Raw genomic sequence first — 21,017 nt, 5'->3', positions numbered from 1 at the left:
GTGTGACTGATTATCACATTAGTTGCACCTTTTATCGCGGTCCTGTCTGGAACCATTCATTCCCAGACTATGGTCTAAATTAAGGGCCCTGCTATCAGTTCGTCAGTGTCAGTGCGTGCAGTGCATATAATAGAGGCGGCGATCATCACGGCACAGATTTATACTGAGTGTGTGTGTGTGTGTGTGTGCCGGTGTGTGTGTGTGTGTGTGTGTGCAGTCATGGTGTGTGTGTGCCGGTGTGTGTGTGTGTGTGAGGTGTGAGAGCCGTGCGAGCGCGCCGGCCGGTGGTGTGTGTGTCAGTGTGTGTCACGGCACAGTGTGTGTGTGTGTGTGTGTGTGAGCGAGAGAGAGAGAGAGAGAGAGAGAGAGAGACGTGCGAGCGCGAGAGTGTAGCCCGGCTGTATATGTAGTGTTGAGTTCCCCGGCGGTTTCTGTTTGGTCAGGCTTTGGACTGATCAAAATGAAACATTTTTACCATTCATCTAACACTGAGCTCCCACCTTACACATGTTACATATATATTGCTGAACCAGAGCAACAATATGGTACAAGGAACATAATAATCATATCTTCCAAATGAACGCGATGTCAAGTCAATAAAGTGATCAGTGGACTCAGTCAGAGTGCATTATTCAGTGTCACACTGAGTAACTCAGTGAACGCCTTTGTGTAAAATTTTTCATCCGAGATTTGTGTGTGTGTGTTGTTGTTTTCTTCAGTTTAACGTCTTTCCACTTGAAGTGATATTAGACGAAAAAAACAAACAAACAAACAAACAAACAAAAAAAAAAAAAAAAAAAAAAAAAAAACACCACCGTGGGGGTAGGGGCTGTGAGAGGGGGAGGGGTAAAAGTGTGTGTATGTGTGGAGGGTGAATAGGGAAAGACAACGCTAGGAAAAATGGAAACGTTATAAACGCCAACATCAAACAACTATATTATCTATTAAAAATGTCCTATAGGACTATGCAGCAAACCTTCTGCAATAACAAATAACATATTGGAATTGTTAATAACACATTCAAAAGAACTCTTGGTGAAGACTGGCAAAAAACATTTTAGATTCTGACATTCGAATATTACATGGTTGCTAGAAATATGTTCTCCACATATGCATCTGACATCTTTGCTGAACTTTGTTATAAAAGCGTTCAGTTTTATCCTGTTTGATAATGTCTTAATCTGCCTTAATCTTATTGAATTACTGTATGTATTTGACTGATTGATAGTTCCCGGTTGTTGAACATTAATTACACTATGGTTTAAAGCTTTGCCGTTTTCCTGGTATAATTCTCTGACTGTTCCACGATGTTTTTTTTCTAGTATTCGATAACCCTCTTGTACAGACAGAGGCACATAAAGTCAAGTTCTATAGTTCCCTGTTCGTTCTTTGCACCTTTTCTTGCCGCCCTGTCAGCCCATTCATTGTAGAGAATACCAAGATGTGAAGGAACCCAGAAAAACGTAATATGTGTGTGTGTGTGTGTGTGTGTGTGTGTGTGTTTGGTCCGGTACACAACGTCAAAACTGTATTTAGATATTCTGACGTTGACAATTTTGGCGTGTATTGCGGTGGGATTTTTCGTGAAATCCATCGGTAGTAGCGTGGATGTTTAGCCGTTCATAACCATTTAACAGCCTCATCACATTGGCACATTATGTACTCTATTTGGTTGATTGTGTTTTCACTCTCTCTGTGTCTCTCTTCTTCTTCTTCAATACACGCACATTTTCTGTGCATTTACATAGAATAAAGTTGTATCTTAAGTTATTGTAAAAACACATGCTGGGTTGATGGCAAAAAGTCACAATTCACATACAGTATTCGTGTCCACATTGTGTGTGTTTAATAACATAAAAGACACTTTTAGATGTGTACGTATTTCAGTTGAGGGAAGCGTGACATCACTTAAAAAATTTCGTCAAATTGACGTATTTTCCGCCCAAACCGGACTACATCGCATGCAGCGAATGAGAATCACGTGTGTTACTCGCCCGAAGCTACATCCGGGGTACGAAATGAGTTTCAGCCTCGTTTTTGATTCCCTTTAACAGAAATCGGCCGCCATATTGGATCTTTTCCCGATAGAAACATGTCTGTCGAGGCTCAACCAGTCACTCAAATTCAAGTTGAAAACGTCGTGGGTAAGTAAATGGAGCAGTCTCTTTCAGCTAAGTATATGCTGTTTCTGTATTTTACTTTCAGGTGAGAAGGGAGTATGAAAACATGATGTAGTTCCGGTGGCCTGTGTGCGCTTCTATGATGTGGGCGCAATAATATGCATCAAGTCTTGGAAAATCATACGAAGCTCGTATTCCTACTCCAACAAGTCCCATTCCCCGCCTTCTGTAAACTTATTCACAAATCGGTATTTTTTTCTGTAATTAATAAACAAGGAAGTTTTTTTGCGGGGCATGAAAACCTCGGTATTGTATAAATAAGAAGCGAAAATCATTATAGTGCAGCTCTTCAACACTCACAAAATGACACATTTTGACATTGCCTTTGTTAAATTGCATTTGACTAAAATACGACCTAGATAATAGATACATGTACGCAAACAAGCATACATTCAGAATGCATATTACCAGCTCTGATGTGAGTGCGAATACCTGAAGAAAAGAAAAAGAATTTGAATAAAAACTGAGAGGTGACATGAATATAATGTTTGCTATGAGTGGGGAAGGAGGGTGGTGGAGGTGTAAGGGGAGACGGGTGGGGGGGGCGGGGTGATTTTGCCACTACATGTCTCCCAGTTCCTTTCATCCAGTCCCCCAATACCCACACCCCTTGGAACCCCCCCCCCCCAAAAAAAAAACAAAAACAAAAAACCCCACAAAAACAAAACAAAAAAACAAACCACCAAAACCAAACAAAAAACAACAACAAACAAACAACAAAACAAAACAAACAAAAAACAAAAACAAACAAACAAACAAAAAAACAAACAAAAAAACACCCAAAAAACCAACTCTAGAGAAAGGAGGTAGACTTCACTCTACAGAGAGCACTAAATGAATGTGTTTGTGAAATAATGCTGAAATATTTATTTTTAAGTTTCAGTTTATCAAGGAGGCGTCACTGTGTTCAGACCAATCCATACAAACTACACCACATCTGCTAGGCAGATGCCTGACCAGCAGCATAACAAAACCAGCTAACACAGGCCTTGAGTGTATGCATATATATATATATATAATATAATATATCTGTGTACCTATCCATGGATGTCTTCTACAGAATTCTGCCAGAGAACAACCCTTCTGTTGTCATAGGTTTGTTTCCAGTGAGCAAAGTGCATGCTGCACACAGTCACAGGGCCTCGGTGGTTTATCGTCTCATCTGAATGACCGAATGCTCAGTTTGATTTTTCCAGTCAAACTTGGAAGAAAGGATGAGACCAGGATTTGAACCCAGACTCTCATGAACACTGTGTGCGAACATGAATGTCTTAGCCATTCTGGCACATCCTTTTTATTTTATTTTTTATATATATATAAGCAAATCAATTTAAACTTTCCTCCCCCCCCCCCTCGGGTCAGTCTTTGGTGCTGGAAGATACTAGTCATTTTGGAAATTGGACTGTCATTAAAGGGATGTGGAGCCCTCACTGAGTGTGCCTCCACGACTAAGTCACTAATAATATTGTTGGAATGTTGAATCACAACAGGCATGGCTTTCTACCACCACAGTGAATCAGCAGTAGGGTGTCTCTCCTGAGTGATAGGTGTTGTTGTGATTATAGAGTTGACTCCCTTAGATTAAAATCTTCTGGTTGTACTTGTATTTCTCTTTTTATCACAACAGATTTCTCTGTGTGAAATTTAGGCTGCTCTCCCCAGGGAGAGCACGTTGCTACACTACAGCGCCACCCTTTTTTTTTGTATTTTTTCCTGCATGAAGTTTTATTTGTTTTTCCTATTGAAGTGGATTTTTCTACAGAATGTTGCCAGGAACAACCTTTTTGGGTTCTTTTACATGTGCTAAGTGCAAGCTGCACATGGGACCTCGGTTTATCATCTCATCCGATTGACTAGCGTCCAGACCACCACTCAAGGTCTAGTGGAGTGGGAGAAAATATCGGCGGCTGAGCTGTGATTCGAACCAGCGCGCTCAGATTTTCTCGCTTCCTAGGCGAACGTGTTACCTCTAGGCCATCACTTGAGGACTTATACAGTAAAATGTTATGTTACTATGACATCAAGCAGCTAATGACCGAGCTCAACAACTTAGGTTTACTAAATTGGTAAATCTAATGGAAGATTGATCCCCATACTTCAACAGGTGTCCTTATTATAGTGACTAATGTTACTAGAGCTGGGCTGCAATAGAATGAGCTTGGATGTGGCTGTTCATGTGAGGTTTGAGCTTGGATGTGGTTGTGTATGTGGGGTATGAGCTTGTGTGTGGCTGTGAATGTTGGGTATGAGCTTGGATTTGGCTGTGTGTGTGTAGTATGGGCTTGGATGAGGCTGTGTGTAGGGGAGTGGTGGGGGTGGGGGTGGGTTGGGGTATTTGTGACCCAGGCTTTGACACTTAACCGACAAGAGCATTGGTTTTTTTCCATTTTTTACAATTTGTAATCTGGGGATTATAAATTAAGTGGAATGGCTGGCGTCCTCAGCATGGCCTAGTCTTATTTGCCAAAAGGAGCTAAATGGTTGGGATACTGTGTCATGAAGTATGAACTGTGTTCTGTGGGTTTGTATTAGTGGTTTTTTGTTGTTGTAAATGTGACAGCTTTGTGTTGATGCGGTTGAGCATTTGTATGTTTTGACAGTCTTGATATGGCCCTGTGTGGTCGGCTGGACTATAATCAACAAAAACAGAACAAACAAGACAGACCTGGAGGAATCTGAACAGTTCTAATGTGCAGCCAAGCACTCCGCTGACTCTTCAAAGCTGAGGGAGAAGAAGAGAAGTAGTATTAGGGTAATGCTATTGGCAAGATGGGCCAGCACACTGGTTGTATTAGTATTATTAAAAACAACTAATACAATAATTGTGTTTTTATGACTAATTCACATGTTTTGCTGGAAAGTGCATGGCAGGAAACAGAAGCCCTTCCCTCGTCCCTGCACAGACTATGCACAGTACATTGCCTTTCCTTCCTCCCCGCACAGACTATGCACAATACATTGCCTTTCCTTCCTCCCCACACAGACTATGCACAATACATTGCCTTTCCTTCCTGCACAGACTATGCACAATACATTGCCTTTCCTTCCTGCACAGACTATACACAGTACATTGCCTTTCCTTCCTCCCCGCACAGACTATGCACAGTACATTGCCTTTCCTTCCTCCCCGCACAGACTATGCACAGTACATTGCCTTTCCTTCCTCCCCGCACAGACTATGCACAGTACATTGCCTTTCCTTCCTCCCCGCACAGACTATGCTATGCACAGTACATTGCCTTTCCTTCCTCCCCGCACAGACTGTGCACAGTACATTGCCTTTCCTTCCTTCCCGCACAGACTATGCTATGCACAGTACATTGCCTTTCCTTCCTCCCCGCACAGACTATGCACAGTACATTGCCTTTCCTTCCTCCCCGCACAGACTATGCACAGTACATTGCCTTTCCTTCCTCCCCCCACAGACTATGCACAGTACATTGCCTTTCCTTCCTCCCCGCACAGACTATGCACAGTACATTGCCTTTCCTTCCTCCCCGCACAGACTATGCTATGCACAGTACATTGCCTTTCCTTCCTCCCCGCACAGACTATGCACAGTACATTGCCTTTCCTTCCTCCCCGCACAGACTATGCACAGTACATTGCCTTTCCTTCCTCCCCCCACAGACTATGCACAATACATTGCCTTTCCTTCCTCCCCGCACAGACTATGCACAGTACATTGCCTTTCCTTCCTCCCCACACAGACTATGCACAATACATTGCCTTTCCTTCCTCCCCACACAGACTATGCACAATACATTGCCTTTCCTTCCTCCCTGCACAGACTATACACAGTACATTGCCTTTTCTTCCTCCCCGCACAGACTATACACAGTACATTGCCTTTCCTTCCTCCCTGCACAGACTATACACAGTACATTGCCTTTCCTTCCTCCCCACACAGACTATGCACAGTACATTGCCTTTCCTTCCTCCCCACACAGACTATACACAGTACATTGCCTTTCCTTCCTCCCTGCACAGACTATGCACAATACATTGCCTTTCCTTCCTCCCTGCACAGACTATGCACAGTACATTGCCTTTCCTTCCTCCCCGCACAGACTATGCACAATACATTGCCTTTCCTTCCTCCCCACACAGACTATGCACAATACATTGCCTTTCCTTCCTCCCCGCACAGACTATGCACAGTACATTGCCTTTCCTTCCTCCCCGCACAGACTATGCACAATACATTGCCTTTCCTTCCTCCCCGCACAGACTATGCACAATACATTGCCTTTCCTTCCTCCCTGCACAGACTATGCACAGTACATTGCCTTTCCTTCCTCCCCGCACAGACTATGCACAGTACATTGCCTTTCCTTCCTCCCCGCACAGACTATACACAGTACATTGCCTTTCCTTCCTCCCTGCACAGACTATGCACAGTACATTGCCTTTCCTTCCTCCCCGCACAGACTATGCACAGTACATTGCCTTTCCTTCCTCCCCGCACAGACTATGCACAGTACATTGCCTTTCCTTCCTCCCCGCACAGACTATGCACAGTACATTGCCCAAGTGGCCAACATCCAGCTGGGAGATGGCCTGCCAGATGGCACCACCGTCACCTTCATCGACCCCTCCGCCCTGGAGAACGCCCATGTGCTGGACCCCACCACGATGGAGCTTCAGGGCGCCATCCAGATCCCGACATCGGTCAACATTGAGCACGTCATTCTGGAACAGCCTATTCTGGAACAGCTGACAGGACTGCAGTCGGCCATAGCGCCGGTTGTGGCGTCGGGGGCTGATGGCTTGTCACTGACGACAGCAGTGGAAGGGCTGCCTATCATGGAGACGGTGCCGGTGGACATCAAACCTCCTGTCGGAAAGGTGAGGCACGGGATGTCCTTATCAGCAGACTAGCTTTGTTGTTGTTGTTTGAGGGAGACATGAAAAAGTTTGTGGAGGAAAATGTTCACGCTCAGTTGTGTCATGCGATTATGCTTGGGAAGAAAGGAAAGTGCTGCATTTTGGAAAAAGTAACTTTGAGAGCCCGATAAGTGAGGCTTCTTCTCGTGCATTCACATTTGTTGACAAATTTTATAACAGTGGTTTTGTGAGTGGATGGTTGTATTTTTTCAAAAGTCAAGTATTAATAGCTAACTGCGTCATGTGACTTATATAAAATTAATATTGTTTGCTCTTGTGTATTTACAAGTATAACTTTTCTAAAATCCAGAGCAGGGTTTCCATTTTCGTTTTGGTAATTGAATGACTTTTGCAGTCTTTACTTAGAATTAGATTTATAAAGAATATATACCACAATTTTTGTCACAAAGTTTGTCAAAATATTTGAGTTTGAATTCAGTATTCCTTGTTGTTAAAAAAACAAAGAAAGAAAGATGCGATCAAATCTTAAATGATTAACATTCAGACACCAAAGCACACATTTTATTAGTAACAATTGCTCATGATGGTGACCACCTACACTTTATATGTGGATGTGTGTGCATGTGCACACACACGCAAACACATGCATGAACACACACACACACACCACACACACAAACACACACAACACACACACACACACACACACACACACACACACACACACACACACACACACACACACAAACCCAAACAAAACAAACAAACAAAAACAGTTGCACAAAAAATCAACCTGTAATTTATGTGTGGGTGTGACAAAACATTAAAAGGCTTTAATGATAACTTGATTGAATGATGATTGAAGCAGTGATATGTGTTACTAGTTTTAAGTTTGACTGATGACTCTGTGTGTGTGTGTGTGTGTGTGTGTGTGTGTGTGTGTGTGTGTGTGTGTGTGTGTCTGCCTGCCTGTCTGCCCAGGGCCCCTACAACTGCAGCCACTGCGAGAAAGTTTTCAACAAGTACGGGCAGCTGCAAAGGCACCTGAAGAGTCATGATGAAGATAAGCCTTTCAGGTAAGATTGCCTTTTGGAAATGCATTATAGAAAACAAAAGAAGAAGACAAAGCAAGGTGTATTAGGATTATTTATTTCTTTAACCAGTTCAGTCCCAGGGAATTTTGTAAAAGAAAAAAAAAATGCTGTCCCCTTGCCAGGAATTTTGAGGAATCAGGGGTAATGAATTAAAAAAAAAAAAATTCTTGCATAAAAACTTTTGGAGATACAGAATGAAAGTATAAGTTTTTTAAATATATTTTTTAAAGGAAAACAGGAAAACGAATGTGGATTCTTTATCTGAGCATTTTTTCCCCAATCATTTTGAATCTAGATAACTAATCAGGCATTTCAAAGTGATAATGATAATTTCTGTAAAGAAAAATTCCACCTCCACAGAATGAGACCCAGAAAGTAAACAAAGTACAGCTGGGAACAGCATGCATAATGTCTAATCATAGCTGTAAAAGAAAATAAAGAAGCATATAACTTATACGAGACTTGTATAAGTAAAAGACCCTGTAAGTAAAAGACCTGATGAATTAAACTCATAAAAGATAATGTCCTGTAAACTAAAAGTGAGAAGTCAGATAAGTAAATTTCATTGAAGTTTATAAATCATTTATATAAAAGAAAGGACCCCCATACAAGTTGAGAAGGACGATCTTTATGAAATTATAGATGCATATTTGATTTATTTGCATAGATATATGTACATGTAATGGTATTTACATACACGCGTGGGGGCACACCAGCCACACACATCATAGTCATGAATACAAGACATATTACCTGCAATGTGTGAAGTGAAAGTGTGAAACGATGTATGCAATACTTTTACATTTGTGTCTTCGTCATATGTTTAGTATCTTTTTTTTCCCCTTTTTTATGATCAGGTTTATATGTTATGTATTTGTCTATGTTGTGATAAAGCTCCTGGTCCTTTTTTTTTTTTTTTCTGATTTGAGATAATAAAGTTATTCTGATCTTGTCTAACAAACCAGATGCACACACACACATGCACGCAAGCATGCATGCATAGACAGACAGACAGAGACAGACAGACACACACACACACACACACAGTCACAGTCACACACAGAGACACAGACACACACACACAGACAGACAGACACACACACACATAGACACACACACACAACACACACACTACTCACACACACACAAACACACCACACACACACGAACACTGCACCCCTTCACTCCCACACACATACATACAAACACACACACACACACATTCACTCACCATTGTTGATCCACACACATGTTTTCCTCCCTCCCCGCCCCCCACACCCCACCACCAGGTGCCAGCAGTGCACCAACTCGTTCAACGTGGAGGACAACCTGCGGCTGCACATGGCCACGCACGTGGCGGAGGACGGGGAGCCCACCTGCCCCGAGTGCGGCAAGAAGTTCTCGAGGGTGGCCAGCCTCAAGTCACACATCATGCTTCATGAGCGGGAGGAGAGCCTGATGTGCCCGGAGTGTGGGGACGAGTTCAGCGTCCAGAGCCAGCTGGACCGTCACATGAATGAGCACCGCCAGGAGCAGGAAGGGGCTCGAACCTACTCCTGCCGGCAGTGTGCGGCCCAGTACCCGCGGCTCTCGGAGCTCCGAGAGCACATGAAGCAGCACTACAAGATCAAGTGAGTGACTGTGCCAGGATTGCCTGGTGGGGATTTTGGGCGAAGGATTTGTTTTTTGCTGTGTCCTCCCCTCCTCCACTGCTGTTGGAAGTGTTGAGTTAGCCATCTGATGTTGTTTTTTTGACTCACTTGTGTCAACAAAGTGAGTCTATGTTTTAACCCGGTGTTCGATTATCTGTGTCTGTGTGTCTGTGTGTCCGTGGTAAACTTTAACGTTGACATTTTCTCTGCAAATACTTTGTCAGTTGACACCAAATTAGGCATAAAAATAGGAAAAATTCAGTTCTTTCCAGTCATCTTGTTTAAAACAATATTGCTTCTCTGGGATGGGCACAAAAAAATAAAAAAAAGAAGCCATATTATATGCAAACTGCATTTACTGTTATATTTATATATTTTTCATTCTCTAAACTTGGCACTTTGATCTGATATTCTGACACAACAACAAGAGCAGTCATTTTTATCATTTTTTGTTCAAACAGGAACTTCTTTTGCTAAGCATGGAAGTTATATTTATTTTGCAAATGTTTTGGTGCAGATAGTAAAAAAAGGAAATTAATCTCTAATTAATGCTAGGGGGCTTAATATGCTTTAAACTGATCTTTCTCATCTTAAACGTTACATTTTGAAATCATACTCAATACATAAAAAGCTTGTGTGTTTTACTCTCAGTGTACAGGGCTTTCACTATGTTCATTCGCCCAAGTAGTCTTTTTAGGAAAATACTAAAATCAATATGACGAGTGGACTTTATAGATCTATTGGCTGAGCCCTGAAGGTCATGGGCAAAAATCAATTGCGTACACATATTTATACATATTCAAAGCGCGTGCTCATATTCTTCGCGAACGCGAACGACGCCATTTTGTTTCAAGTTGTTGACCTGCCCGTTCAATCCTATATTCAATGGACAATACACGATAACATGTGATGGAAAGTTGGAGAAGGAGACCGTTAAATATTTATTCAGAGAAAGATTTGTGAACGCCTCATCACTTACTGGATTATGCCCCAAACTGCCATAAAAATATCCACAGAATCAGTCGGAAATCACAGTTAAAAATTGTAAACCATGCGAGTTAATACCCTTGAACTGATGAAACGAAAAAATGTCCAGTCTTGACTTTTCTCAAAATGAAGTCCTTTTCACTTCATATGACGTTTAGAAGTACTTGTACTTGGCTCTAGTTTAACAAAATACTCATTTTTCATATCAACTTTAAAAAAACTATAAAACGAGAATGAACATAAAAGAGAAATGGAATCAACTGTGTCGTACTACATTCCCAGCAGGTGTAACTAAACTTGTACATCTATCTAGATCTAGAGAAAATGGCTAAATGTTGCAGTGTGATTGCAACGATAGCCATGTCTCCTTCCTTTACCGCGGACTTAAAAAGAATTTTTTATTGCCCTTAAAGATTTTTTGAATGCCCAAGATACACCAGAATGATATGATTTAAACAGCGTTCTCACTGCGAATACAGCAATCAATTTATCGCCCTTTAAAAAAGTATGTTAAAGTATTAAATTTTAGAACGTCAGTTAAGGAGCCACGATAGTGTAATGGGTAAGACAGTTTCTTCTTACCCGAACATGCAGGGTTCGAATCTGGTTAGGACTTTTCTTTTTTTTTTTTTTTTTTTAACTGAAGCTTTATAATAACAAATACAGAACATATTTAATGATTAGATTTAGTAACACACGATAAATGGAGGCTGGTATCAGAAACGAATGTTTGGAATAAATGGAAGTACAGTCAGAACATGGAAGTACAATTAAAACATGTTTGTGAACACATTTTTTTTACTATTTAAATCTTGTGGGATCTCACCTTAGTTCAACAAACTGGGTTCATTTCCTAGAGGGGGAAGATTGTGTGTATATGTAAGCCATTAGTGGTTACTTTTCTCTATAATGATAGGCTTTTGCTCGGTTGATAAAGAGATACACAAAGAGATACACAGCAACTTGATAGGTTTATTATTGAAATATTTTCCCAAGACTAGGTGCACAGATTACTGTACCAGTAGTTATATTGTCCCAGCTGCTTACACAACCAAACGGACAAAGATTGTGCTTTTGTTGAAGCCACTGGCCAACATTGCCAGAGCTGATACATGGATGTCAGGGGTGGCACTTCTGACCATGTGTGTGATATAGGAAGGGGGTTGCAGTCACCCGTGAGAAAATGTCTCTGTGGTGCGTTTCAGGGCCTCCTTGTCTCACAGAACCTACAAGCGCAACATAGACCGCACTGGATTCAACCACCGGTGCAAGCACTGCGAGAAAACATTCCAGAAACCAAGCCAGCTGGTTCGTCATGAGCGGATTCACACAGGTCTGTGATGAAGTGATTGTTTCCTTGCGCTTTTACTGTATAGTAAACACACTTTAAAGCACATTATATTGCACTCTAGTGGACACTTGGTGTCATCTTTTGGTGGAAATTATTAATTTTATATAAGAAGTTCAGCTGGTAGACTTGAAACATTTTTTCTGTGAGATATAGAAGGTTCATTTGTCTGTTTTTGTTGATGTTCAGAGCATCTGTGTACCTCTGTCTGTTATGTAATTATTAGTGGTGGTGTTATGTTGTAGTAAAGGCAGTGTACCTCTGTCTCTGTTATGTAATTATTAGTGGTGGTGTTATGTTGTAGTAAAGGCAGTAGGTTGAGTAAAAATTATATTAACAGGAGTTTTCAGTTTGTTTTCCTTTCAGTCAAATGCTATTGTATACAGCATGGCTGGTGTCAGTAAATCACATTCTGTAGTCAGCTTCTTTTTGTAAACCTGTATTGTGACATTTTTCTTGTGCTTTTTGTTGGGTGCGTTTAGGTGAACGTCCATTCAAGTGTCTCACCTGTGGGAAGACGTTCAACCAGAAGGGGGCACTGCAAGTCCACATGACTAAACACACCGGTGAGCGATCTCACATGTGCCAGTTTTGTCCTGCCTCTTTTGCCCAGAAAGGAAACCTGCGAGCACATATTCATGTAAGTGACATTTGGTAGTACATGTTTAAATCACATTCATATAGGTTATAGTTGGTAGTATATATTTATAATCTGTAGGTGATAGTTGGTAGTACATATTCATAAACACGTATTCATGTAGTTTTTAGTGGCAGTGCATGTTTATAAGGACATTTTCATGAAGGTGACAGTTGGTAGTACATATTTACAAGGACATTTTCATGTATGTGACAGTTGGTAGTACATATTTACAAGGACATATTCATGTATGTGACAGTTGGTAGTACATATTTACAAGGACATTTTCATGTATGTGACAGTTGGAAGTACATATTTACAAGGACATATTCATGTATGTGACAGTTGATAGTACATATTTATAAGGACAGACTTGTGGTCAATAGAATGTGAATTGTGATAGCAATTCAGAATGTTAAGAAGATTGGAGATGTGCTTCTGCATGCTGATTTTGTTTGATAATAAGACAGAATTGTGTGTTGTGCTTGACATTGTTGTAGCTGATTATAGTAATGCATGATTTTTGTTCTGTTTACAAAAAAAATGAAAAAAAAAAATGTGTGGAGCCTTAACCCTTGTGGATGTTTACAGGGCGTGTATGTGTAGATATGTGCGTGTCGTGTGAATTTAGAAGTGCTTAGTCCTTTATCAGTAGGAAGGACAGGAGACAACACTGAGGAAAATAATGACTGTTTGGCTTATTATATTCGATGTCTCAGCATGAACACCACACTGTGACTGTGTTTGACAGAGAGTGCACACTGTGACTGTGTTTGACAGAGAGTGCATACTGTGACTGACAGAGAGTGCATACTGTGACTGTTTGACAGAGAGTGCATACTGTGACTGTGTTTGACAGAGAGTGCACACTGTGACTGTGTTTGACAGAGAGTGCACACTGTGACTGTGTTTGACAGAGAGTGCATATTGTGACTGACAGAGAGTGCATACTGTGACTGTTTGACAGAGAGTGCATATTGTGACTGTTTGACAGAGAGTGCATACTGTGACTGTTTGAGAGAGTGCACACTGTGACTGTGTTTGACAGAGAGTGCACACCCTGAACACCAACAATGACCAGTCCAGTTTCCAGTGTGAGGAATGCAGCTGTGTCTTCAAGAAGCTGGGGTCCCTCAACGCTCACATTAGTCGGGCGCACTCAGACCCTGCCGTAAGTTTCCTGCGATCTTTTGCCTAGAGCTTGTTGACTCATTGAGCTTTTCGCCTGAGCGCTGCTCATGCCTGGAATCCCAGTTAATCAGACAGCTAAGTGTAAACCAGTAGGGAACGGACAGGAATTTTGATAAACCTCTGGGCAACATGCTGGCAGTTTAGGTGCAGTTTGAGCATTTTCAGGCATGTTTTTTTCATGTCTACAGGTTTTGCTTATGACCAGAGTTCAAGAAAATTGTGTTTCACTACTTGTAAAGTTAAATATTCAACAAATAATTCAAAGATGTATACGGTTTGATCCTGACAATGATATCAATGTATATTTCAATTCTTGTGAATATTAACAGGTGAGGGAAAATGCAAGTGATCTGCACAAACTGTTATTCTTTATTCATCTAAAACTTAGCTTAAAGACCTCCCAGGGAGGGATAGTTGCTCTGACTGAAAGGGTTAATGATATGTTGCTGTAGTGTCAGGTCCTTAGTTTTCACTGGTCAGTGTGGTGTGCAGAACCTACCCAGCTTTCGCTGATCAATGTCATGTGCAGAACCAACCCAGCTTTCGCTAATCAATGTCCTGTGCAGAACCTACTCATTTTTCACTGATCAATGTCCTCTGTAGAACCTACCCAGCTTTCGCTGATCAATGTCCTGTGCAGAACCTACTCATTTTTCACTGGTCAATGTCCTGTGCAAAACCTACACAGTTTTCACTGGTCAATGTCCTGTGCAGAACCTACCCAGTTTTCACCGGTTAGAACCTACCCAGTTTTCACTGGTCAATGTCCTGTGCAGAACCTACTCATTTTTCACTGGTCAATGTCCTGTGCAAAACCTACACAGTTTTCACTGGTCAATGTCCTGTGCAGAACCTACCCAGTTTTCACCGGTTAGAACCAACCCAGTTTTCACTGGTCAATGTCCTGTGCAGAACCTACCCAGTTTTCACCGGTTAGTACCTACCCAGTTTTCACTGGTCAATGTCCTGTGCAGAACCTACCCAGTTTTCACTGGTCAATGTCCTGTGCAGAACCTACCCAGTTTTCACCGGTTAGAACCAACCCAGTTTTCACTGGTCAATGTCCTGTGCAGAACCGACCCAGTTTTCACCGGTAAGAACCTACCCAGTTTTCACTGGTCATTGTCCTGTGCAGAACCTACCCAGTTTTCACTGGTCAATGTCCTGTGCAGAACCTACCCAGTTTTCACTGGTTAGAACCAACCCAGTTTTCACTGGTCAATGTCCTGTGCAGAACCTACCCAGTTTTCACTGGTCAATGTCCTGTGCAGAACCTACCCAGTTTTCACCGGTTAGAACCAACCCAGTTTTCACTGGTCAATGTCCTGTGCAGAACCGACCCAGTTTTCACCGGTTAGAACCAACCCAGTTTTCACTGGTCAATGTCCTGTGCAGAACCTACCCACCCAGGTGGAGGTGCGGAGGGCAGGGGAGGACGACAAGGGGGTGGACAACAACATGATGCTGTTTGACCTGGAGCAGGTACCCGGCGGGGACAGCGGTCAGCTGTCAGCACAGGAGGCAGACGTCAGGGAGGCTGTGCAGGCTGCTCAGCTGCACGACCAGGTAGGCCCTTGTTCTTGATTTGATTTTATTTTATTTGGATACTTATACAGTGCCTATCCTCGGTTGGAGACCAAGCTCTAAGTGCTTTGCAAAGTTTGCACAACAGGCTGCCTACCCATTTTGTTTATTTACCCTGCCATGTAGGCAGCCGTACTATGTTTTCAGGATTGTACATGCTGGGTATGTTCTTATTTCCATAACCCACTGAATACTGACATGGATTACAGGATCTTTAATGTGCGTATTTGATCTGCATGCATATACACATGAAGGGAGTTCAGGCACTAGCAGGTCTGCACATATGTTGACCTGGAAGATGGAAAAGTCTCCAGCCTTTACCCACCAGGCGCCGTTACCAAGATTCGAACCGGGTACCCTCATATTTAAAGTCCAATGCTTTAACCACTCGGCTATTGCTATTTTTCTTTACAGGCAAACCCCTTGGTTTAGACATTTCAATTTGTGAAATAAGACCAAATACAGCGTACAGGACAAGAGGTTTCGGGTCAGGATACCAGTCACTGTTCTGTATCTGGACTTAAACCTCTTGAGGATGACATGAGTTGTGTTCTGCAAAATCAGTGACATCATTGATAAGTAATGAAATATAGTCATCTTCTTCTTCATTCATGGGCTGCAACTCCCACGTTCATTTGTACGTACACAAGTGGGCTTTTATGTGTATGACCGTTTTTTACCCCGCCATGTAGGCAGCCATACTCAATTTTTGGGGGTGGAAATGTAGTAAATGTACTTCAACTCCTGTCTAACAGATCTCATTTTACCAAGGTTCAGATGTCATCGGATTGTTGATGATGACAATGATAATAGTGGAGTGATGGCCTAGAGGTAACATGTCCGCCTAGGAAGTGTGAGAATCTGAGCGTGCTGGTTTGAATCACGGCTCAGCCGATGATATTTTCTCCCCCTCCCCTAGACCTTGAGTGGTGGTCTGGACGCTAGTCATTTGGATGAGACGATAAACTGAGGTCCTGTGTGCAGCATGCACTTAGTGCACGTAAAAGAACCCACGGCAACAAAAGGGATGTTCCTGGCAAAATTCTGTAGAAAAATCCACTTCGATAGGAAAAACAAATAAAACTGCACGCAGGAAAAAATACAAAAAAAAAAAAGGGTGACGCTGTAGTATAGTGATGTGCTCTCCCTGGGGAGAGCAGCCCGAATTTCACACAGAGAAATCTTTTGTGATAAAAAGAAATGCAAATGCAAATAATGATATTGATAGTGATGATGATCATGATTATGCTTTTCAGGCCTTCATGAACAGCAGTTTTCTTTGTGAGTGTGAGAGAAAAAGACAAGACTGGTCTTAGACTGTCCATCTACCAGAGAATGTCCTTTATCTGTCTGTCTATCTGGCTATATATTAGTCTATCTGCCTCTCTGGCTATTATCTGTCTTTCTGTCTATCTGTGTATCTATCTTTTTTTTTTTATGCACGTATTGGAAATATATGCGCATGCTGAAGAACATAGTTTTGTATATATGGCCGCATTTTCTTACTTTTCAGGCCTGAACAATATGGTTTTTGTCTTTGTTATTTGTTATTTTGAAAAAGAAAGGATGCAGTGTTAATGATTATGACTGTCCTTAGAGCAAAAGGATGAAATGATGCGATGGATTACTAGACACCCATTAACGATAATAATGGAAAAAAATAATTATGAGAATGATGATAACAATAATATTAACAATGATTCCACCTTGTCAGGCCAGCAACATGGCAGGGGCCTCAGACATCCTGCAGCAGGCGCTGGAGAACAGCGGGCTGACGGGTCGGGTCCCGGAGGGCGGGCAGGAGGCCTCGCTGCCCCAACCCCCCTCCTCCTCCTCCACCTCCGCCCTGGCCCCCGTCACGCCCTCCTCCTCGGCCGCCTTGGCCAGGAGCACCATGATGATGACCGTGCACGACTCCGCCACCGGGGTCACCAAGAAACACCTCATCAGAAAGGTCAGTGGATCATGGGGGTCACAGGTCAGAAAGGGTTGGTGGGTGACAGGGGTCACAAGTCAGAAAGGTCGGTGGGTCACAGATGTCAAGGTCAGGAAGGTCAGTGGATCACGGGGGTCACAAGTCAGAAAGGGCAGTGGGTCTCAGGGGTCATGGTCAGAAAGGTTAGTGGGAGGATTGGGAAGGGTCCAGGGATGGTGGACAGGGTGGGATCTTCCAGCTGTTGTGCAGAATGAATGCTGGCTTCACCATTAGTTAAGATTATTTGTTTATTAAACTTGATTTTTTTTTCTTAACAAATGACATGCAAATTCTCCCAGCAGTGTTATTTCTGAATGGAAGAGACTTGTCCTTACGTAACAATGTGAACTGAAGGCTCGTCAACCTGGTGTTCTTCTGGAATGGGATCGTTAATTCCTTGTCAATTTGACACGATTGTAAATTATAACCACGTCTAGTTAACCAGATTATTTTGATCCATTCTAACATATCGATTCTACAGATTGCTTGTTATTTTAACATCCAGTTTCAAAGATACATGTAAGTGTACATTGAAAAGAAAAATTTTTTGTAGCCAATTTGAAAGCCAGTAACGGAGAAAGAGTGAAGACACACATGTGAGGGTGAAAGGTGATTAAATAGTTTTTGTTGCCAATTTGAAAGCTGGTGAATGAGAAAGAGTGAAGATGTAACTGTTAACGGTGAAAGGTGATGTTGCTGGTGAAGGCGTACCTGTTAACGGTGAAAGGAGATGTTGCAGGTGAAGACATACCTGTTAATGGTGAAAGGTGATGTTGCAGGTGAAGGCGTACCTGTTAATGGTGAAAGGTGATGATGCAGGTGAAGACGTACCTGTTAACGGCGAAAGGTGATGATGCAGGTGAAGACATACCTGTTAACGGTGAAAGGTGATGATGCAGGTGAAGGTGTAACTGTTAACGGTGAAAGGTGATGATGCAGGTGAAGACATACCTGTTAACGGTGAAAGGTGATGATCCAGGTGAAGACGTACCTGTTAACGGTGAAAGGTGATGATGCAGGTGAAGACATACCTGTTAACGGTGAAAGGTGATGATGCAGGTGAAGACATACCTGTTAACGGTGAAAGGTGATGATGCAGGTGAAGACGTACCTGTTAACGGTGAAAGGTGATGTTGCAGGTGAAGACATACCTGTTAACGGTGAAAGGTGATGTTGCAGGTGAAGACATACCTGTTAATGGTGAAAGGTGATGATGCAGATTGAAGATATACCTGTTAACGGTGAAAGATGATGATGCAAGTGAAGACGTACCTGTTAATGGTGAAAGGTGATGATGCAGGTGAAGACATACCTGTTAACAGTGAAAGGTGATGTTGCAGGTGAAGACGTACCTGTTTGGTAAAGATGTACCTGTTAACGTTGAAAGGTGATGTTGCGGTTGAAGACGTACCTGTTTGGTGAAGACGTACCTGTTAACGGTGGAAAGGTGATGTTGCAGGTGAACGGCGTGCGCTGGCACCAGTGCACCTACTGCAGCAAGGAGTTCAAGAAGCCCAGCGACCTGGTGCGACACATCCGCATCCACACGCACGAGAAGCCCTACAAGTGCACACAGTGCTACCGCGCCTTCGCCGTCAAGTCCACGCTGACTGCCCACATCAAGACGCACTCCGGCGTCAAGGACTACCGCTGTGAGGAGTGCAACAAGCTGTTCTCCACCCAGGGCAGCCTCAAGGTGCACCTCCGTCTGCACACAGGTATTGCTGTGTTTGGGGATACCGTGTTGGTGTGTGTTACTGTGTATATATGTCTGCACACAGGTATTGCTGTGTTTGGGGATACCGTGTTGGTGTGTGTTACTGAGTATATATGTCTGCACACAGGTATTGCTGTGTTTGGGGATACCGTGTTGGTGTGTGTTACTGTGTATATATGTCTGCACACAGGTATTGCTGTGTTTGGGGATACCGTGTTGGTGTGTGTTACTGAGTATATATGTCTGCACACGGGTATTGCTGTGTTTGGGGATACTGTGTTGGTGTGTGTTACTGTGTATATATGTCTGCACACAGGTATTGCTGTGTTTGGGGATACTGTGTTGGTGTGTGTTACTGTGTATATATGTCTGCACACGGGTATTGCTGTGTTTGGGGATACTGTGTTGGTGTGTGTTACTGTGTATATATGTCTGCACACAGGTATTGCTGTGTTTGGGGATACTGTGTTGGTGTGTGTTACTGTGTATATATGTCTGCACACAGGTATTGCTGTGTTTGGGGATACTGTGTTGGTGTGTGTTACTGTGTATATATGTCTGCACACAGGTATTGCTGTGTTTGGGGATACTGTGTTGGTGTGTGTTACTGTGTATATATGTCTGCACACAGGTATTGCTGTGTTTGGGGATACCGTGTTGGTGTGTGTTACTGTGTATATATGTCTGCACACAGGTATTGCTGTGTTTGGGGATACCGTGTTGGTGTGTGTTACTGTGTATATATGTCTGCATACAGGTATTGCTGTGTTTGGGGATACCGTGTTGGTGTGTGTTACTGTGTATATATGTCTGCACACAGGTATTGCTGTGTTTGGGGATACTGTGTTGGTGTGTGTTACTGTGTATATATGTCTGCACACAGGTATTGCTGTAGATGTTTGCGGATACGGTGTTGGTGTGTGTATGTCAGAATTGATGCTAGGTTAATTTGGAATTTATGAAGAACTGACCTGCACTTCTTTTTCTATGTTAAAATCTAGGTACACACCACAAAACAGAACAAGCTATAACAGAAATTTATAAAGTGAAAGTGCAGTTGCGACTTCAGACACAGAATAAGCACTCCTGATGTTGGCCAGGAGAACCGGCCAGTTTTGATCCGAATCTCAGACACTCCACCCCCTCCTCTCTCTCTCGTTCTGTCTGTCTCTGCTCACTGTCTCTACCTTCTTCTTTCTCTCTCTTTGTAACATTACAGTTGCGGAGAAATGCTAAAGAAAAGAACAAATGCACAAACACACACATCTCTCTTGTGTCTGTCTCTCTCGCTTTTTCACCCCTGTCTCTTCTCCTGTGCTGGATTCTTTACATCAGTATTGCTCCTGTTCATATTGACTCTAAGCTCAACTCACTGAGCCTGCGCTCCAGCATTGCTCTGGCATCAACATTTGTGCCAGTCAGGGAGCAAATTGCACGATTTTTGTGTCGTACTGGAGAGTCGGAAGTTGGGATGTGCGGTCAACGGTTCTGCTTCACTTTTTGTATGAAAAAGAGAGAGATGTGGGCGTGAAATTTGTAGAGAGAATGCTGTAGGATGAAAGTATCTGGAATTTGAAGTGCCGGGCTGTTGAGCACCAGCGACCCTCCTTGTGTCGTTTTGTTTAGCTGGCTCACTCTTTAGGATGCAAAATGTAAGTTTTTGGTTCTTTGTCTGAGCTGGTCTTTTATTGTTTTGTGTTGAGTGATGTGGAATTTTTGAAGTAGGTTAGGATTTGAACTGAATGAGAGAGCTTTAGGCCGGCGGAAAGAATGAGTTTGTGATTATATTGTGGGAAGGGGGTTT

General features: G+C 42.6%; 1 protein-coding gene across 1 annotated transcript in view; it reads left to right on the top strand.

The window, feature by feature from the left end:
* The first annotated feature begins 2,052 nt into the window (after nucleotides 1-2,052).
* The window catches only part of LOC143300204 (zinc finger protein 236-like), a 55,510-nt gene continuing 36,545 nt past the window's right edge, over nucleotides 2,053-21,017 (top strand). The window contains exons 1-10 of the mRNA XM_076613768.1: nucleotides 2,053-2,144; nucleotides 6,691-7,028; nucleotides 8,010-8,104; nucleotides 9,412-9,753; nucleotides 11,967-12,094; nucleotides 12,592-12,749; nucleotides 13,795-13,917; nucleotides 15,333-15,503; nucleotides 17,236-17,475; nucleotides 18,956-19,214. Coding sequence (XP_076469883.1) covers nucleotides 2,093-2,144; nucleotides 6,691-7,028; nucleotides 8,010-8,104; nucleotides 9,412-9,753; nucleotides 11,967-12,094; nucleotides 12,592-12,749; nucleotides 13,795-13,917; nucleotides 15,333-15,503; nucleotides 17,236-17,475; nucleotides 18,956-19,214 — 1,906 coding nt within the window. The 5' untranslated portion in view covers nucleotides 2,053-2,092. The remainder of the gene's footprint in view (nucleotides 2,145-6,690; nucleotides 7,029-8,009; nucleotides 8,105-9,411; nucleotides 9,754-11,966; nucleotides 12,095-12,591; nucleotides 12,750-13,794; nucleotides 13,918-15,332; nucleotides 15,504-17,235; nucleotides 17,476-18,955; nucleotides 19,215-21,017) is intronic.

Source organism: Babylonia areolata, chromosome 26 (genome assembly GCF_041734735.1).
Source record: "Babylonia areolata isolate BAREFJ2019XMU chromosome 26, ASM4173473v1, whole genome shotgun sequence".
Classification (NCBI taxonomy): domain Eukaryota; kingdom Metazoa; phylum Mollusca; class Gastropoda; order Neogastropoda; family Buccinidae; genus Babylonia; species Babylonia areolata.
This window is presented reverse-complemented; position numbering and strand designations above follow the sequence as displayed.